The sequence below is a fragment of the Myotis davidii genome, unplaced genomic scaffold (genome assembly GCF_000327345.1).
Source record: "Myotis davidii unplaced genomic scaffold, ASM32734v1 scaffold107, whole genome shotgun sequence".
Taxonomy (NCBI): domain Eukaryota; kingdom Metazoa; phylum Chordata; class Mammalia; order Chiroptera; family Vespertilionidae; genus Myotis; species Myotis davidii.
In genome coordinates, this window is record NW_006383012.1 from 4,114,676 (window position 1) to 4,130,592 (window position 15,917).

Here is a 15,917-nt window from a genome sequence, read left to right on the forward strand (position 1 = left end):
GTCACCTCCGGCAAGGACCCAGAGTGGCACCACCTCCGATTGTAATTAGGTGCCCTCATGTTACCTGGTAGCCAGTTAGGGGTTGGAATTCACCATCTACTTGTGAAAATTAAAAGCAGGTAGCTTGAGGCCAGTACCTCCAAAGAATGACAGAGAAAAACGTGGCTCCTTCTTTGTCTTCTGGCTCAGTTCCCATCAAGATCCCTCCTAAATTAGGATTGGATTTTCTATTTTTTTTTTTTTTTTTTTTTTTGCAGCTAACTAAAGGACCTGAGAAAGCATTCAAAGGCCACTTTCTCCTTGGCAATTTATTGTCTTTATTTTTCTCTAGTCCTCAGACATGGTCCTCAGAGTCCATTCCCAAGGGTGCTTGGGTCACATATATTTACTCCTATTTTTGAGATGGGGAAACTGAGGCACGTTTACTTGTTTGTCACAAGATCACTCAACAGATTAGGAGTAGAGGCAATCCTGCAAATGTCTCTTCACCACTCACCCTCCAATGGAGACTCCTCGGGTTCCCATCCCTGGCCTCCTGGCTTAGAAGGCATTGCTCGTAAGACGCACTCCATCCTCCTTGAGAATCGCCAGCCGGGCTGTGAAGGTCAAGGGGCCTGCAGATGTGCCAGTGTGCATACAGCCCTGACCTCCGCCTGGGCTTTCATCACCCTGTGAGAGGCCAGAAAGGCACACACCAGCTGGTGTGTGGCTTCTGTTGACCTCTCCCTGGCCTCTGACCCCCTGTGGTTAGGAATCAGTTAGGGGCTAAGTTGGATGCACTCAATGTGGACCCTGGTTATTGGTGCTCACACCAAAGCCAAACTTCAGACTTCTGCAGGGTCAGGAGGTCTGGGCTGTTCCGGTCTCCGAGGGAAGCTCGGGTAGAGCAGGGCAGAGATGCACTCACCCACCCACCCCTTTCCTTTCCATTCTTCCTTAATAATTAGTCAGAGGTCACAGACTGAAGACAAGAGAGAGAGAGGAGTTCTGATGATATGACCAGAATGTGTCACCATATCCCTCAAGAGTTACAGAGAGGCGGATGGCTGGTCAACCTCTGGCAAAGTGTTTTATTCACCCTGACATGAGGGAAGGAAAAAGGCGTAAATCCATGACTATTAGGAGATAAGTGTCTCATGTCAGATCTTGCAGGGAAATAGTGTGAAATCCCATCACTGGCCTAGGCAGTCGTGTCTGCACCAATGTGACCACAACCAGAAGAGGGAAACTAGCATGGCCAGAAGGGGCAGCCTCTCCTTCCTGGGTACCTGAGTACCTGAGTAGCTGGAGAAAATGGGGCTCCCAGGAGAGTGGCTCAGTAGGGACCCCACAAGGCCAGCTACTCAGGAACAGCACCGGGATGTGTCCTGGGGGGATCAGAGGACTCGGCCAGGGCACCCACAGCAGCCACCTGTCTAGGGGTTTGGGGGTGGCCAAGCAAGGAGTCGTTTCAGAGCTCATTGTGAGGAGATCAGTGAGGAATCACAGGAGTGGAGTGATACCTATTATACTGAGCAGTTGCTGTTACTGAGCACTGATGATCTAAGCACTTCATGTTGAATTTTCTCAGTTATTTATTAATGTAATTCATTGGCCGAGGCACTATTATTGGCCCCATGTGTCTGGTGTGGGAACCGAAGCATTGGTTCTTTGGAACTCTCAGATCCCTGGTATTGGTACTTTTGCATTTCTTTCGTAAATAGAGGACTAAAGGAGGAGTGTTCACTTTTTATGTTGCCAAGTAAGAGAGTAATTTCCAAGGAGAGAGTCCATTTCCAATGTCCAAGTAAAGACATTGGGGAAAACCACTGCCATCTACGATCACCATCACATCACAAAATAAAGAACTTTTTTTTCACCTTAAAGGAGTTAAAAGGACATAATCTCAGAGAAGTAATGAAGTAGCTTGCTTAAGGATGCACGACTGGTGTGCGGCAGATCCTGCATTTGAATCGAGGCAGTTTGGCTCCGAAACGAAGGTGGCTGAATAGCTCCTGCCCAAATATATTCACAGCTTCTCTGGAAGGTCAAGAGACTGAGCAGCCCTCAGCCAGGGAGGAGCTGGGGGGTACCTGATTCAGGGGGATGGTAGGGTTGCTTTATAATACAGGGGCAGGACCCAGTGGGGGTAAGGACCCTCCCTCCGGGCACCCAGAAGGAGGTAGAGGGGGGGAGGGTGAGAAGCACCTAAAACTAGGGGTCAGGAAGTGGTCTTTCCAGCATGCACTCCAGCAATGGCCTGCCTGCCTGAGAACTTCATCTGGAGTGGGCCTGGCTTCTCCCTGCGTGGTCCTGAGCCACCAAGTCTGGGTCCTAATAAATCAGGATCATTTTGGAGAGTAAATGACATCACAGATGCAGTAAACATTCAAAACCAGAAAAGGGCACCCTGCCTTTTTAAGACAGTCTAGAAGTTACATATCGCTGTCCACACCCATCCGTGTAATACTTGGGAGTGATTCCTTTATTACTTTCTGTGGATATCTGAACTCAAAACGGAGACCTTTCTCAAGGTCATACTGAGTCTAGCTGGTTCTCCCACCTGGTTTTCTTTTCCATCTAGCACTCTGTTCCTACAGATTTATTAAATTAATCTTGAGCAGACCTGGAATCTTTCTATGGTGGACCCTCTCCTGTATGACAGGTGATGTAGACATAATTGAAAAATTGTGTGGGACGAGGTCACTAAGCAGTGGAGTCACTGGTGAGCTGCCCCCAGAGGCTGATTGCCATTCTCTCTGTCCCCAAATCTAATGAGGGGTCAAGTGATCCTGCATTTACCTAAGAAAGAGCCAGAAAGGACGCAGCCATTGTACCTGTGACTGATGAGAGCTGGTGAAATATGCTTCTGAAAAATTGAATGTCATCTTAGTGATGCGTGGTACATTTACACTGGGCACTAAGAGGAGTTGACTCTGGTGAGTTCGTGTTGTGACTTTCAACTTGCATACCCCATCACTGGGTCTGTGGAGAGGACTAAAAAGAGGGACATATCAAAGACTCGCTCCTCAAACAACCAAGGAGCGTCTGCTGGAGAACATGAGATGCACAGATGAATAACCACCTGGTGATGTGTGTGCTCTAGGGGCGCAAGATAAGACTGGCCAGGGGTTTGGGGCTCCCAGTGACTTCTCTGTAAAAACAAGGGTGATAATAGTACCCACCTCGTAGGATTGCTGGTTTCAAAAAAGTGCAGAAAATGCCAGGACAACACCTGACCCAGAGTAAATGGCCAGTTAATAGTAACTGCTGCTGTGGCTGTCGTCACTGGCATCACCATCATCATTGTTGCCATCACCATGGTCCCACACTGGAGAGTAAGGAGTCACCAGACAGTAGAGCTGCATGGGAGGTTCTAGCTCCGAGGTTCACGAATCTTGCCATGTCTTGGATTGGGACTGTAAATAGAGGATTGTCCACTTTTTATTTTGCCTCGTACAAGTAATTTCCAAGGAGAACGTAGATTTCCGATGTCTATGTAAGGACATTAGGGAAAACGCCTGCCATCCACTCCAGCATCACTCCATAAACTAAAGGACCCGTCACCACTGAAACGGGGGAAAGGACACGGTCTCAGAGAAAAGGAAGCGTTTTAAGTGAAGTAACCTTGTTTCCAAGGAGGCAGTCTTCACTGGTGTGCTTCCCTTCTTGCTTCGGCCTCAGCCCGGAGTCTGGGAACCAGTGCTCTCAGTCTCAAGCACCCCTTCATTTCACAGAGAAGTGGGACTGGGTTGGGCTCACTAACAGGTGGGGACCACGGCTAGGTTTTGAGTTGTGTTCCTGGATGTTGTTGAACAGTCCCTATTAGCAGCAGGCGCAGTTTGAATTGTGTGGTTGCCCTCATGGCACTGGCCCCTCAGATAAGAATGAGAACAACAGTGAAAGAAGGGGACTGGGCGTCTGAAGACCTGGCTGTGTCCCACATGGATGAACCTTGGGTACCTCCCTGCACCTCAGGGCCCTCAACTCTAAAATGAACAACCCAGACCAGGGCATGGAGACCTTCTCTTCCGCCTGAGTAAGCCTGTCAGGGATTAGGTATACCTGTGTTTCTAGAGCATCATTTCATTCTCTTCACATTCTTTCCAAGCCCTTTTGATTGATGTGAGCTGCCTTGATCCTATCTGAAAGCCCAGTGGCCAGCAACGCCACTCTCCAGGCCCCCTGCCATCGGCGAGTCCATGTTGGAGAATGGCAGTGGCCAGGGTGCCTAGGCTGAAATTCCAGGTACCTGCTTGGCAACATAGAGTGCAGTGTAACTCACATATCATTGGGAAGGGAGGTGATTTTGATGTTTATGCCACCACCTCAGAGAGAAGGTTTAGTCCTGCTGGGGTGAGTGTCCCCATGAGGCCCAGATAGACACAGGCCTGTGGGAACACAAGCCTGGAGGGCTTCAGGAGGCAGCCCTTCCAGGTCCCTCCCCACCTGCCCCTCCCCACCAGCCACACAATGTTCCTCAGGAAGTTTCCCAGGCAGCTGCTCGTCCTCTGCCGACTATCCTCCTGCCTCTCACCCATCCCGAGATGCCATCTCCTTTCACAGAATTATTTGCCAACTGCACGCCTGGCCAGGGATTTCTGATTACAGAGTGCTTTATAAACTTAAATGAGCTAATCCTCTCCTCCCTGGGATGGGTGGTGAGCTGGCTGGTTGTACTTGGGAAGAAACTGAAAGGCAAGTGACATGGAGTGACTTGCTCCAGGTGACCCCAGGCAAAGCCAGGATTGTGGGCACACAGCAAACTGTCCTGGCCTGGCATTGCTCTCATTATGCCTTTGTTGTCGGGCTTCTGTAGTTGATTGCTCATTGTGGCACCATAAGCTCCCACAGGGCAGGGACTCGGGTTTCCTTCTTTCGTCAGAGGGACGTGGCCAGACCTGCCATGGCCGTCTGTGCACGGTCTGAGGACCACACATCCCCCAGCACAGGAGGGCCGGCCTCGGAGAGCTTTGAGCTTTTAGACCAGGACTGGGCAAACCACAGGTAGCAGGCCCAGTCTAGCTCACCATCTGCTTCTGTATGGCCAGCAGGATAAGAATAGCTTTTACATTTTGAAATGGTTGGGGGAAAAAATTAAAAGAAGGATATTGTTGACATGTAAAAATTATATGAAATTCAAATCCCATTATCTGTCAATAAAGTTTTATTAGAACGCAGTCATTGACATTGTCCACAGCCACTTTTGCATGAGGCAAAGTTGAGCAGTTGCAACAGGACGGTAGCTTCCAAAGAGCCTAAAACAGGCTTCATGTTTTGGGTTGAATTGTATTTTCTCCTCTTCAAATTGTATGTTGAAGTTGTAACCCCCAGGGCTCAGAATGGGACCTTATTTGGAAAGAGGGTCTTTGCAGATATAATTAGTTAAGATGAGGCAAACTGCAGTGGGTGGTCCCCTAACCCAATAAGACTAGTGTCCTTATTGGAAGAGGAAATTTGGACATAAGTGTGCACACAGGGAGAATGCCATCTGAGGATGAAAGCAAAGATAAGGGTGATTCTTCTACAGCCAAGCAACCTCAGAGATGTCCAGCAACCAGCAGGCGCTAGGAGAGAGGCCTGGGACAGATGCTCCTGCACCCTCAGGAGAGCCCGTCTGCCAGCCTCCATCTCAGACTTCCAGCTTCCAGATGTTGAGACAATACATTTCTCTCGTGTAAGTCACCCAGTGTGGAACTTTGTGATGGCAGCCCTAGCAAACTAATGCGTTTACAACCTGGTCCTTTACAGAAAAAGTTTGCTGATCCCTTTTCAACTAAGTAGAAATTTGGAAATGGGATAAAGCCACTCTGTCCTCACTTGGGACCTCACCTGGGTTTGCTGGGGCTCAGGTACTGGCTCCCGTGTCCTCGCTTCCTTGCTGGGGAGCATGCTCATTTTGCCACCTGTCAAATCTTAATTCTCCTGTGTCCTATTTCCTCAGGCCCCCTGGGTAACTAACTGACTACTCCTAACTAGGTCAGTTAACGCAGGCTGTTCATGGTGGAGATGACTTCGTAAGGCGGCCCAGAGTTAACATCTGATTTCCTTCCCATGTTAAATGCCTTATCCTAGAGGCAGGAGTCTTGTAGGGTGTTCCCCACTCCTGGCAGGAGTCTTGTAGAACATACCCCCTCAGTTCCCTCATCTCACACGGCCTTGGGCAGCTGCCTGCTCTGCTCAGGATTGGAAATTCTCATTCTGAGATGAAAGAACAACAGTTCCGGAAGACTGTGAGCCCACAGTTGCCTGCAAAGCTCTCGCAGAACCAGGCTGGAACTGTCCTGTCAGACACACATTAATTGTGAGATGCCACAGTAGGGAAGTGGGTGGAGACCTGGAGAGCAGTCCCTGTGAAGGCCAAGACAGACAGATAGGTCCATATGCTGGTATGGATCCTAGAACTCTGTGTATTTGTGTCCTGGGGCTGCAGTAACAAAGTACCATGACCTAGGTGGCCTAAAACAGAAATGTCTTCTCTCACAGCTCCAGAGACTTGAGGTCTGAAATCTAGGAGTGGGCAGGGCCATACTCCCCCCACCACCACCCCCCAATCTCTGCTTCTGACTCCACCCGGCCTTCTGCTCTGTGTCCCTCTGTCCTCTCTTCTTATAAGGACTCCAGTCATTAGATTTAGGGCCTATCCTACATGCAGGGTGATTTTATCTCAAGGTCTTTAATAAACTACATCTTCAAAGACCCTATTTTCAAATAAAGTCACGTTCTGAGGTTCCAGATGGATATGAATTTGGAGGGAGACACTATTCAACTCAGAATGATGAGTATGGTTGAAAGTGAAAGAAGTCCCAACCAAACTCTTGGACCAGGAGCAAGCATGTGACTTAAGCCAGTCCAATAGAGTGAAGCTTAGCGGGTTTGCTTGGAATGCTGGGTTGTCTGGCTCCTGCAACTGGGAAGTTTAAAAGTGACCCTTCGGGTATCAGGCACACAGGAGGATCTGGGGCTCAAATGATGCCTTCGGGAACCTGTTTCTTTCTCTCCATCTCTGGGTCCTGTGTTGCTCTGTGTTGGCATCCTTCAGGCAGGTTCCCCTCCTGCATAGTGATAAGAATGGCCCTGAGTTCTAAGTGTCCATTTTCTTCACAGCCAATCCCAGTAGAGAGAATACCTTTTTCTTGACTTTCTAGAAAAAAAAATCCTCGAAGGACTCTATCTGGCGTGGTTGGGGCAAGCCAATTCCTAAACAAATGACTGTGCAGAAATAGAGAGCTGTAAGTACCTGGATCTGCCTGGGTTCTGTGTCCACCTGTGGCATCATAGAGTGGGGGAAGCCCCCTTGAGTTTCTGGGCTGAGACTGGGGATTCCTCCCCAAGATGCAGGCCCTAGAAGAACCTGGATGGGCATCATCAGGTGGCACGATAACCACACAACCCTAGCTCAGAGGTAGCCACGTGCCCGGCTTTAAAATTAAAGTTAGTGTTAGAAGCTGATAACAAAGCACCATTTTCTCTCACTCCTGTTTTTATTTCTTTTGACTAACATTGAATTGGCTCTAGACCTTGGAGAACCTTTCCCGGGGCACTTGTTTTGGGGGAGTTTCCTGAGAGACACAGGTATAGGTTCCTTTGCTCTCCTAATTGCCCTGCCCATTGTTGCTGTTCTGTCAGAACCCAGAGGTGGACATCATCATGCAGGCCTGGGCAGCCAGGCAGGAGAAGCACGTCCAGGACGGGCACTGAACCTGTGGAGTGTCACACACCCTCCACTAATGAATGCAGGCTTGTGAAGGGTTTGGACACTGCTGGCATCCCGAATAGGAAGGTGGCTCATAGCTCACTCCCAAAGCTGTGCTTGTCTACAAGCAACACTTGGAAAGTAGGAAGAGTACCACATGGACCTGCAGGCAACACACGGAGGTGGACACTCCCACTCACGCATTCAGCAAGTTGAAGAATACCTATGCCAAGCTCTGTTTTAGGCATTGGGAATGTAAAAGACAAAGGAGATTCAGACCCTGGAAGGTCCACTTGTTATTGGAGAACCCTGCATAGAAACAGAAAATCCAGAATCTCTATGGTAAGTGTAGTGGCCTACGGCCTCCTAAGTCAGAACAGCAAGGGACCAAAGACTGGAACTGACACCCAGCACTTTGGTCACATTTCATTGACTAAAACAAGTCACATGGCCACACTGAACATCAAGGGATGGGTAAGGGAGTCTGCCTAGGAGTAGAGAACAGGATATTGGCGAGTGCTGGTTACGCCTGCTACAGTGGGATTCCAGGGCTCCTGAAGCAAGAGCAGAGCGCGGTGCCAGGTGCCTCGCTGGCCTACTGCACATTAACCAGCCTTCTGTGACGGGGCTGCCACACGCAGCTGCTCGTTGCCAGAGCAGGAGGAGACTGGCAATGGAAAGATTGGCCCCTCCCTGGGTTCCTGCACAGGATCCGTAGTTTCAATGGTACTTTGTGAGTTCAGCCCCAAAGTAAATGGTTAATTCATCTTGTATCAACAGCACTGTGATTCATAATGTAAACTTGGAGGATCCTTGATGTTTTTGCGCCCACATTCCTTTTAATTTGGCTCTGCATTCTTTTAAAGCCACAGTGTGCTCACTTAATAGAATGCAGCATGCAAATGCACAAGTTTTTGCCTGGAGGCAATTTAGCCTGGCTGGTTCAATGGATGTCTTCTTTCAAGTGTATATTCTTTCTTAAATTATTTACTGGGTAAACACACTTTGCATTTTCAAAAGGGAGATTAAGGCTGCTTGCCGAATACCTACTAGAAAAGAAATCCCACCCCCCACCCCTGCCCCCAAAGTTAAGAAGGAAGATACCCTGGCCTTCCCCAAAGTTTCTTCTCTGGCTCACTCACTGGGAACCCCTCTTCCTGGCTGTTTTTCAGATGCTCTCCAAACTCTGCCCACAGCAGTACCTGCCAGCAGCCCCTGGCTTGTCAGGCTTCCTCCCAGAAAGGGCCCAGCAGTGGCAGCCTTTGTCCTCCCTACCCCCAGATGGGCTCAGTCCTTTTTACTTAAGGGCCCAGCCACTCATTTTTCTGGTCCTGAGAAGCGCTGTATCTGGCCAGGCTTTGGTTTGAAAGCAAATGCTCTCTCCTGCCCATCTCTCCCACCGCCCACACGCGCCTCACTTCCATGGACCACCCTTCTCCTAGCTTCGCAGGGGAGACCCAGCAGTGCTCTGAGAATGCATGATGGTATGAAATTCCATCTTTGGGAGACTTCAACTTTAACTTCAGCCTTCTCTACGCAGACTCCCTGCGGTTTTCCTGCAAATTACATTTGCACGGACCTTCATTCTCCCTTGAATGGAAAGATGGCAGTTGTAGGGCTGCGCCCATTCATTATCATCCTTTGGACAGTTCTGTGTCAGTATCTGTGCCATGTGCTGGGGCTGGAGAGGTGACTGTGGGCCCACCGGGGAGGGAGTGGGCAATTCGATCTTTCCGATGGCCCGTGACCCAGGTCGCCCGTCTTGGGATGGGGTGTCTGTTGAGTGAACTACAGATACGAGAAGCTGTTAGGGAAGGTCGCAGGGTGAAGTGCACTCCTCTTTGCCTTGAGATGAGGGAAGACCGGAGAAGAGCTGAGAATTTAGGGTTCCTGTGCATTTGTTTCCTTACTGGTGCCTCAGATTCAACAAGTAACACCCACAGTTCATCCCAAATGAGCATCATGGATGCTTTGGGGCCCTCAACCCACAAATAAAATGGTTGTCAACCAAGAGACATGCTACTGAATAGTACTTACAGTAGAATGTGAAAGAGTTTTCATGCTTTTAATCTGTTTCACTGCTGAGTTTCAGTTTTGCTGATTTCCTTTGCAAGTCTGGCGCGGGTGGCCATGGTAAATAGAGATTGTGACAGTGACTTTGGCAAACAGGATGTGTAGGGACTGTTCCGAAGGCTCTTGCCCCTTCTGGAGAAAAGGGGGGAAATCAATTTGGGTCTTAAATCAAGCTATCAACTAGCACCGATCAGTGTTCACAATTAGCCCCACTGTAACAAGCCGTGAAGTCCTGTCCTTATTTATTTTGGGGGTGGAGAATCTTCCTGCCTCCTGAGTAAACATGGCCTGTGAAGTCTGAATTAGCTGTCATCGCAGAAGAATTAATGTCGGGGCGCAGCCTTTCTAGTGGGGAAGGGAAGAAATAAACGAGACAGATCTTAGCCGAGCCGTATGTGATAAATGAGGACCGAGCGGATCATTCATCTCCTTCCAGGAAAGTGGACACAGGCACTAAAGCAGTTTTGCGGAAGACGTGTCAGCAAATGTGATCATTTTGTAACCTGTCAGGAGGAGAGGGAGCTAGTCCTTCCAGGGGGCAAAAGGGAGTGGGCCTGTCTGGTGTGACGGTCTCTATCCATCCATTTAGGTTTGAGCAAGAAGCGGGTGGGCAAGGAGGAATCCGACTGAAACCACGGGGGTGTCATCATCCTTCCAAGAAAGAAACCCAGCTAGAGCTAGAAAAGGCTGCGGCCTCCCTCACAGATTTCTTCTGGAAGATGGGAAGGAGGAGGGTGGGGGTCTCTGTTAAACTGGGCGCCTGGCCAGTCCCACCTATGGACGCCCAATCCAGTGATCTGTGTCTGCACAAAGACAGCAGACCTTTTTTGTGCTTCATATTTGGAGGATGGACAGATGGGGTTTGCTGCCGTGTCTTTGCTGTGCGGACAGCCAGCTAGACTGCCAAGCACTCTGTCTCTATTTTTGTGTGGTTGGTTCTGTGGGAGTAAGCGTGGGCGAGGCTCTTTGACCTCAGTTCCCTTCAAAAGTCTCCACAAAGCATTCTGATGTTCGACCTCTTTTCTCAGAATGAGGTAGCAAATTATGAAACAGCTTCGTCAGAAGCTCTCTGCAGGCATCTTGGAGCCGATGCCTCCGCTCCGATTCCCCTCCGATTCCCCTCCGTTCCCTGTTCCCCATCAGCATTTGGCAAAGCCAGAGCAGAGAGGGTTGGTGTCCCCGGAGATGAGGGCCCACCAACCAAAACCCCCGAGGTACTTGGTGCTCTTTCTCATGTTCACTCCCTTTTGCTGTGGAGCAAATGGAATGTTTCCTCTTGGCGTCACAGAGCGTGAGCCCCAGTGACAGGTGACGGTTTCACAGCCTGAGCTGCACGCTTGACACTTGCTTCTTAATCCTGTCCTTTTCTTCCTAAGTCTCGCTTTTACTTTTCCCCAGGTGTTTTTGTACAGGTAAGTACCTCACTGACATATGTTTCCTGGGAGTCTATTACCTTCACCGGAAACACTGCCAAAAAAATGAGGCTTGTCTCACATTTTCAATTAAAAAGAGACGCTCTCACGGGCCCTTGATCACTTACAGATGCCACATGGCACTGCGCACCTAGGAAGCCATTTGGTTCGCAGTAGCTTTGCAGAAAGCATGTCTCCAGGTGCAGCGTGACAATCGCTGTGGAGTTGTTCGTTTCCTTGTGGGTCCTTTATAGAACCAAAAAGCTGTGTGGTCACACACACACACACATGCACACACTCCAGGCTTCCCGCGCCGGCCTGTGAAGCCATCGTTTGATTAGCCAACTTGATCTTGGATGAGCTTTGTCGGAATGTGCTCCGATCATCTGAGTTTCTCTCTCCTTTGCTGTCTCCTAGGATCATCCAGAACCGTGTCCTGGTCGTCGTGCTGGCCGTCATCCTGGTCATCACCATCCTGATGGCGATCACTTTCTCCTTCAGAAGACACTGATGTATCGGCGGGTCCTTGATAAACAGCAACAGCGGCTCGTGCTGAGTAATTAAGACAAAATGGTCACATGAATCATTCTTTTGCGCTGACAGGCCCCGAATGACCCTCCCTCCCTCTCACCACTGTTCAGCCGGAGTGCAAAGAGTGTAAAAATATTTTTATTCTTGTTTGCATGTGGGTTGGTTTCCTTTTCTAGGTTTTCTTCGCCCAGATTTGTGTTTGTGTAGGGCAAGGTGAGGGCTTATTTGCCTTTTGGTCCTCTCACCTACTGACCAAAATAGCCTCTAGTGACATTCTTCCTTGCCCCGTGGACATGTCAGGGGTCACGGTTTGGGAGAGGGCATAATGAGTCTGTCACGGGGCTTCTGATGGGCTGCGCTGTTTGTCACACATCTCCTGTCACCGAATTGCCCTTGTGTGATGTCCGAGGATCAAAACGCGGAGAAAAGCAGGGATCAGAGCCAGTGAGCTACAGCACACCAGCCCTGTTCCCACCCCAGCACAATGAACGTAGTCAGCCCGCCTGAGTGCTTTCATTGTAAAGGTGGGTTTCACCGTCAGCTGCGCAGGAAATTGACTTAGCGCTTTCTCTGTTTTTCTACGCATAATTTTCTTTTCTTTTCTTTTCTTTTTTTTAACACCCAGGAATATTTTTGCTGAGCCTGCCCAATATCCCACTTTTCACAACTTTGATTACTGGCTACAAGAAATCTTTCCATACCCTCCCCAAATCCCAGACTCCCCAGAATTTGCCGGCAGCGTGAGCCCTGGCACCGTATTTAATGGTGACCCCCTCTCCCCTGACCTGTGTAAGCACTCCTGTATCCTTTCGGTTTTAATATTTGCACTGCCAAAAGCAGCCCTCAGACATGCGAAAGGTCTGACAAGGTTCTCCCCACATCCATTCCAGTATGTAAAGAGAACATGAATATTTCAGGAAGAGCAAGAACATGACTCCGTCAGAGTGAAATTTCGAATGTGATTATAAATAAGGTAGAGTCCTATAGGGGGGATCCACTAGGAATAAACTTCACGGAAAATGGGCGATAACCTCCTTTGAAAGAAAGGTATCGCGCGTGTTGCAAAAAGACAGCTTGGGTTTTTCACTAACAAATGTCAGCATCGCCTTCCTGAATTCACGATGTGTTCAAACCCCTAACAGGCTTTGTGATCTTCTTTGGTTTCTTTCTGTCCGCGGGAACGGGGAATTGCGTTCAGAATGAGTTGATTTGTGATGAGCTTCGAGTTGCCCAAGCTGAGGTCATTTTCCCCCTAGTCATGAAGCAAATGTGTTTTTCTTTAAGACTTCATAGGCACTTACAGGGTCCGCACTATCTTTTGAATATAATTGGGAGCTTTGAGTCCTTGAAAAGCAAGCCTGTTCTCTTCATAAAAAATGCTAACCACCTGTGCCCATGGATGGAGATCGCCTAGGTGCAGCACGTAATGTATCTCCCCCCCGCCCCCAACTCAGAAGAGAACCCTTATGGGGTAGGGAAGAAATGCAGAATGGCAAAATCGCCGGAGAACTTGTGTTCAGATAAATCATTTAGGATCCTGTAAATAGAGCTGCAGCCTTTACTGTGCGGGGATGGGTGAGATTTGGGCAGGGCGAAGTAGGACGGCGGAGGAGTGGGAAGGCTCTGCTGATTTTCCCGTCGGCGTAAAGGATCCATCTCAGCAAGGATCTTTTATTCTGATAACGGAATGCTGTATGTGCTAAACACATCAAGAAACCATGAAAAAGCAAGGAAACAAACAGCCCACTTCCTTCTCGCCCTGAAACAGTAACGGGGGAGGGAGCCTCCAGCCTGTCCTCCTTCCTTCGAAGCTGTTGGCCTTCCTTCTCTCAAGTGCATAACCAGGTCTCCAGCTGCATCTCAGTTCCAGACCCTCCCCAGGCCACGCAGCGAGCTGGGTTGATCTGATCACCCAAACTTGCCAGCTCCTTCCTGTTTCACTAAGACCTGTGCTCATGCTGAAGTAGGTGACGGAAGGAGTGCGTTGCTCACCTCTCAGTGGCCTTTTCTTTGGGGTTCTCTTGATCAGCTCTTGCCTGAGATTTTGCCCCAGTTCAACCTTGAGAGCGGAAAAGATGTGAACAGATAACCTTTGGCCAAACAGCCCCATCACACGCCCTTGAGAGCCACCCCCCGCCATCCCCCCGCCCAGAGTCGTGAGCACCTAGTAGGAAGCTGGTCTGAAGGTCCCTTGAATTCCGTGCCGGGCCCTCCTGAACGCTGTGGGAGAGACTCAAACAAGCCCAAAGACAGACAGATTGTCCTCTTCCTTCCACACTCCACCGGGGAAGGAAGAAAGCCCACACACAATCAAAAGGTTCCAGGAACTTCATACGTAGACCTCAACTGATCGATGGAGTTAAGTTGGGAATATTGTTATATTGTTTAAGATGCCTTGCGATGTGGGCTCAGGGGGTGGGAAGGGTGGCGGGGGGGAGTGATGAAGACACAGAGGAGGAAGAAGAGGAGGAAGCCCCTGCCACATAAAATTCACTGCAGACTGCACCGTTTCCCTGACAGAATAAATAAAGCAGACGCTACCCTGCTCCAGAATCCAAAGCAATTTAATTAACGTCTCTTAAGTTGCAAAGAGTTTTAAATGTTCCACGTTGAAGGCGAGTGCCTGCGAATGCGGTGGGCTTGACGTCAGCCGCCAGCCGCCAGCCTGGGCCGGGAGGCCATTTGCGATTCTGTTTCAGGCAGGCTGGATTGTCTTATTTTGGAACCAGCGTGGTGGGGGGTTTGCTTTGCTACTGCTTCTGAGCCCCGAGCTTCAAAGGCTGAAATTAATGGTGAACAAAATTGTGCGGCGCTGGCCGTCCCATGCGGGGCGAGCCCATTGAGGGTTATCATTAAGTAAAGAAATAAAGAGGGAAAAGCCTGCCTGTTCCAGAAACCTCATCAGATAATGACCTCCGTGATTGGGTTTCATTACCAAACCAGCATCCAGAGATGATCTCCTCCAGAAAAGAAGGGAGCAGGAGAGAAAAAGAAAGGAAAGCAACTGTCTTTCTCTCTCTCTCTCTCTCTCCCTCCCTCTCTCTCTCTCTCTCTCTCTCTCTCTGGCACATCTTTTCTTTAAAACTGTCAGATCATTTCAGTATTTCAAATCCGAGGAAAACAGCCTGCCTGCTGCTGTATTTGAAGTTGTAATGGTGTCAAAAAGTCACGACTGACTGACAGCCATCAGTCCCAGAGGGGCTCATTAAATCATAAAAACTTGACAAGGAAATAATTGCGCATCGCCAGCAACTTGGCGCCTGTTTAGACGTTTTTATTTTCTTTCATTATTAGTCCCCACCATTGCGTTCATTAACAAATTGCATTAAACAACTGTTAAGGGCTAATGATTTGTTTATCGCTTTTTTATTATTATTATTTAAACATTAGCTGTGTCATGTGGTACCCCAGCAGCCTCTTGCCATCATCTGACTGAATATTTTTCCACTCCGAGCTCTGGGTACTGTTGGAATATGAAATAGATTATTCATTACTCTCCTCTTTGCCACTGATTTGGTTTCATGTAGCGTCTTCCACAGAGAAAGATGAAAACTTGTCAAAAATAGGTTATATCTTATTCGAAGGGGCAACAATAGCAGCAGGTACAGGCACACTTTAATATTTAATTAAGGTTGATGTTAACCCCTTTAAATGACTTTTGCTGTAAGTTCTATTCAAATGCAGAAGAGAAAAATAATTGTTCTTAATTTGCAACCTGCTCAGCAGGCACTCTTCGTGGTGTTAGCTGGAAATTTAGACCAGAATTGTTAAATAATGAAATTTCCCATCATAAATATTTATGGCCATTTGTCTACGTAGTTGAGAACACACCACAAGCGATGATTTCCTCGTCCCCTTGGTTTGAACTGCGAGCCCAGTGGGTCACTCGGTGCTGGGGAGTGGAGACGGCTTTCTTGGGAGAAATGTGTATCCCAAGCCAAGGACCCTGGATTGGCTGTGACTGGGGCTGGTTTCTAAGCAACCACTGTGAGTCCCGTGTCTCTGGTCCACTTGCCTCCCCCTTTAGCTGAGTGTGTGGTTGGAGGACTGTGGTCTGGGGTGAGAGCAGGTAGAGGCTTCTTAATAGGACTTGTGTGCCCGGGTCGCTGGTGCAGGCAGGGTGTGATGAGAGGGCGTCTGGGTGTCTCGGTGTAGGCGGTGAGCGCATTGCAAACAGAGCCTCCCTGATAGACAGCAGGACCCTCCATCTTCCTCCTTCTCTGTGA

General features: G+C 49.0%; 1 protein-coding gene across 4 annotated transcripts in view; it reads left to right on the plus strand.

Moving 5' to 3' along the window:
* VTI1A (vesicle transport through interaction with t-SNAREs 1A) overlaps positions 1 to 14,675 on the plus strand; it is a 313,354-nt gene extending 298,679 nt beyond the window's left edge. For 2 of the 4 annotated variants that reach the window (XM_006778717.2, XM_006778718.2), the window contains one exon: positions 11,578 to 14,675. In XM_006778717.2, the coding sequence (XP_006778780.1) occupies positions 11,578 to 11,671 (94 nt within the window). In that variant the 3' untranslated portion in view covers positions 11,672 to 14,675. The remainder of the gene's footprint in view (positions 1 to 11,577) is intronic. The other 2 variants (XM_006778719.2, XM_006778720.2) reach the window with 1 other exon arrangement.
* The last annotated feature ends 1,242 nt before the right edge of the window (positions 14,676 to 15,917 follow it).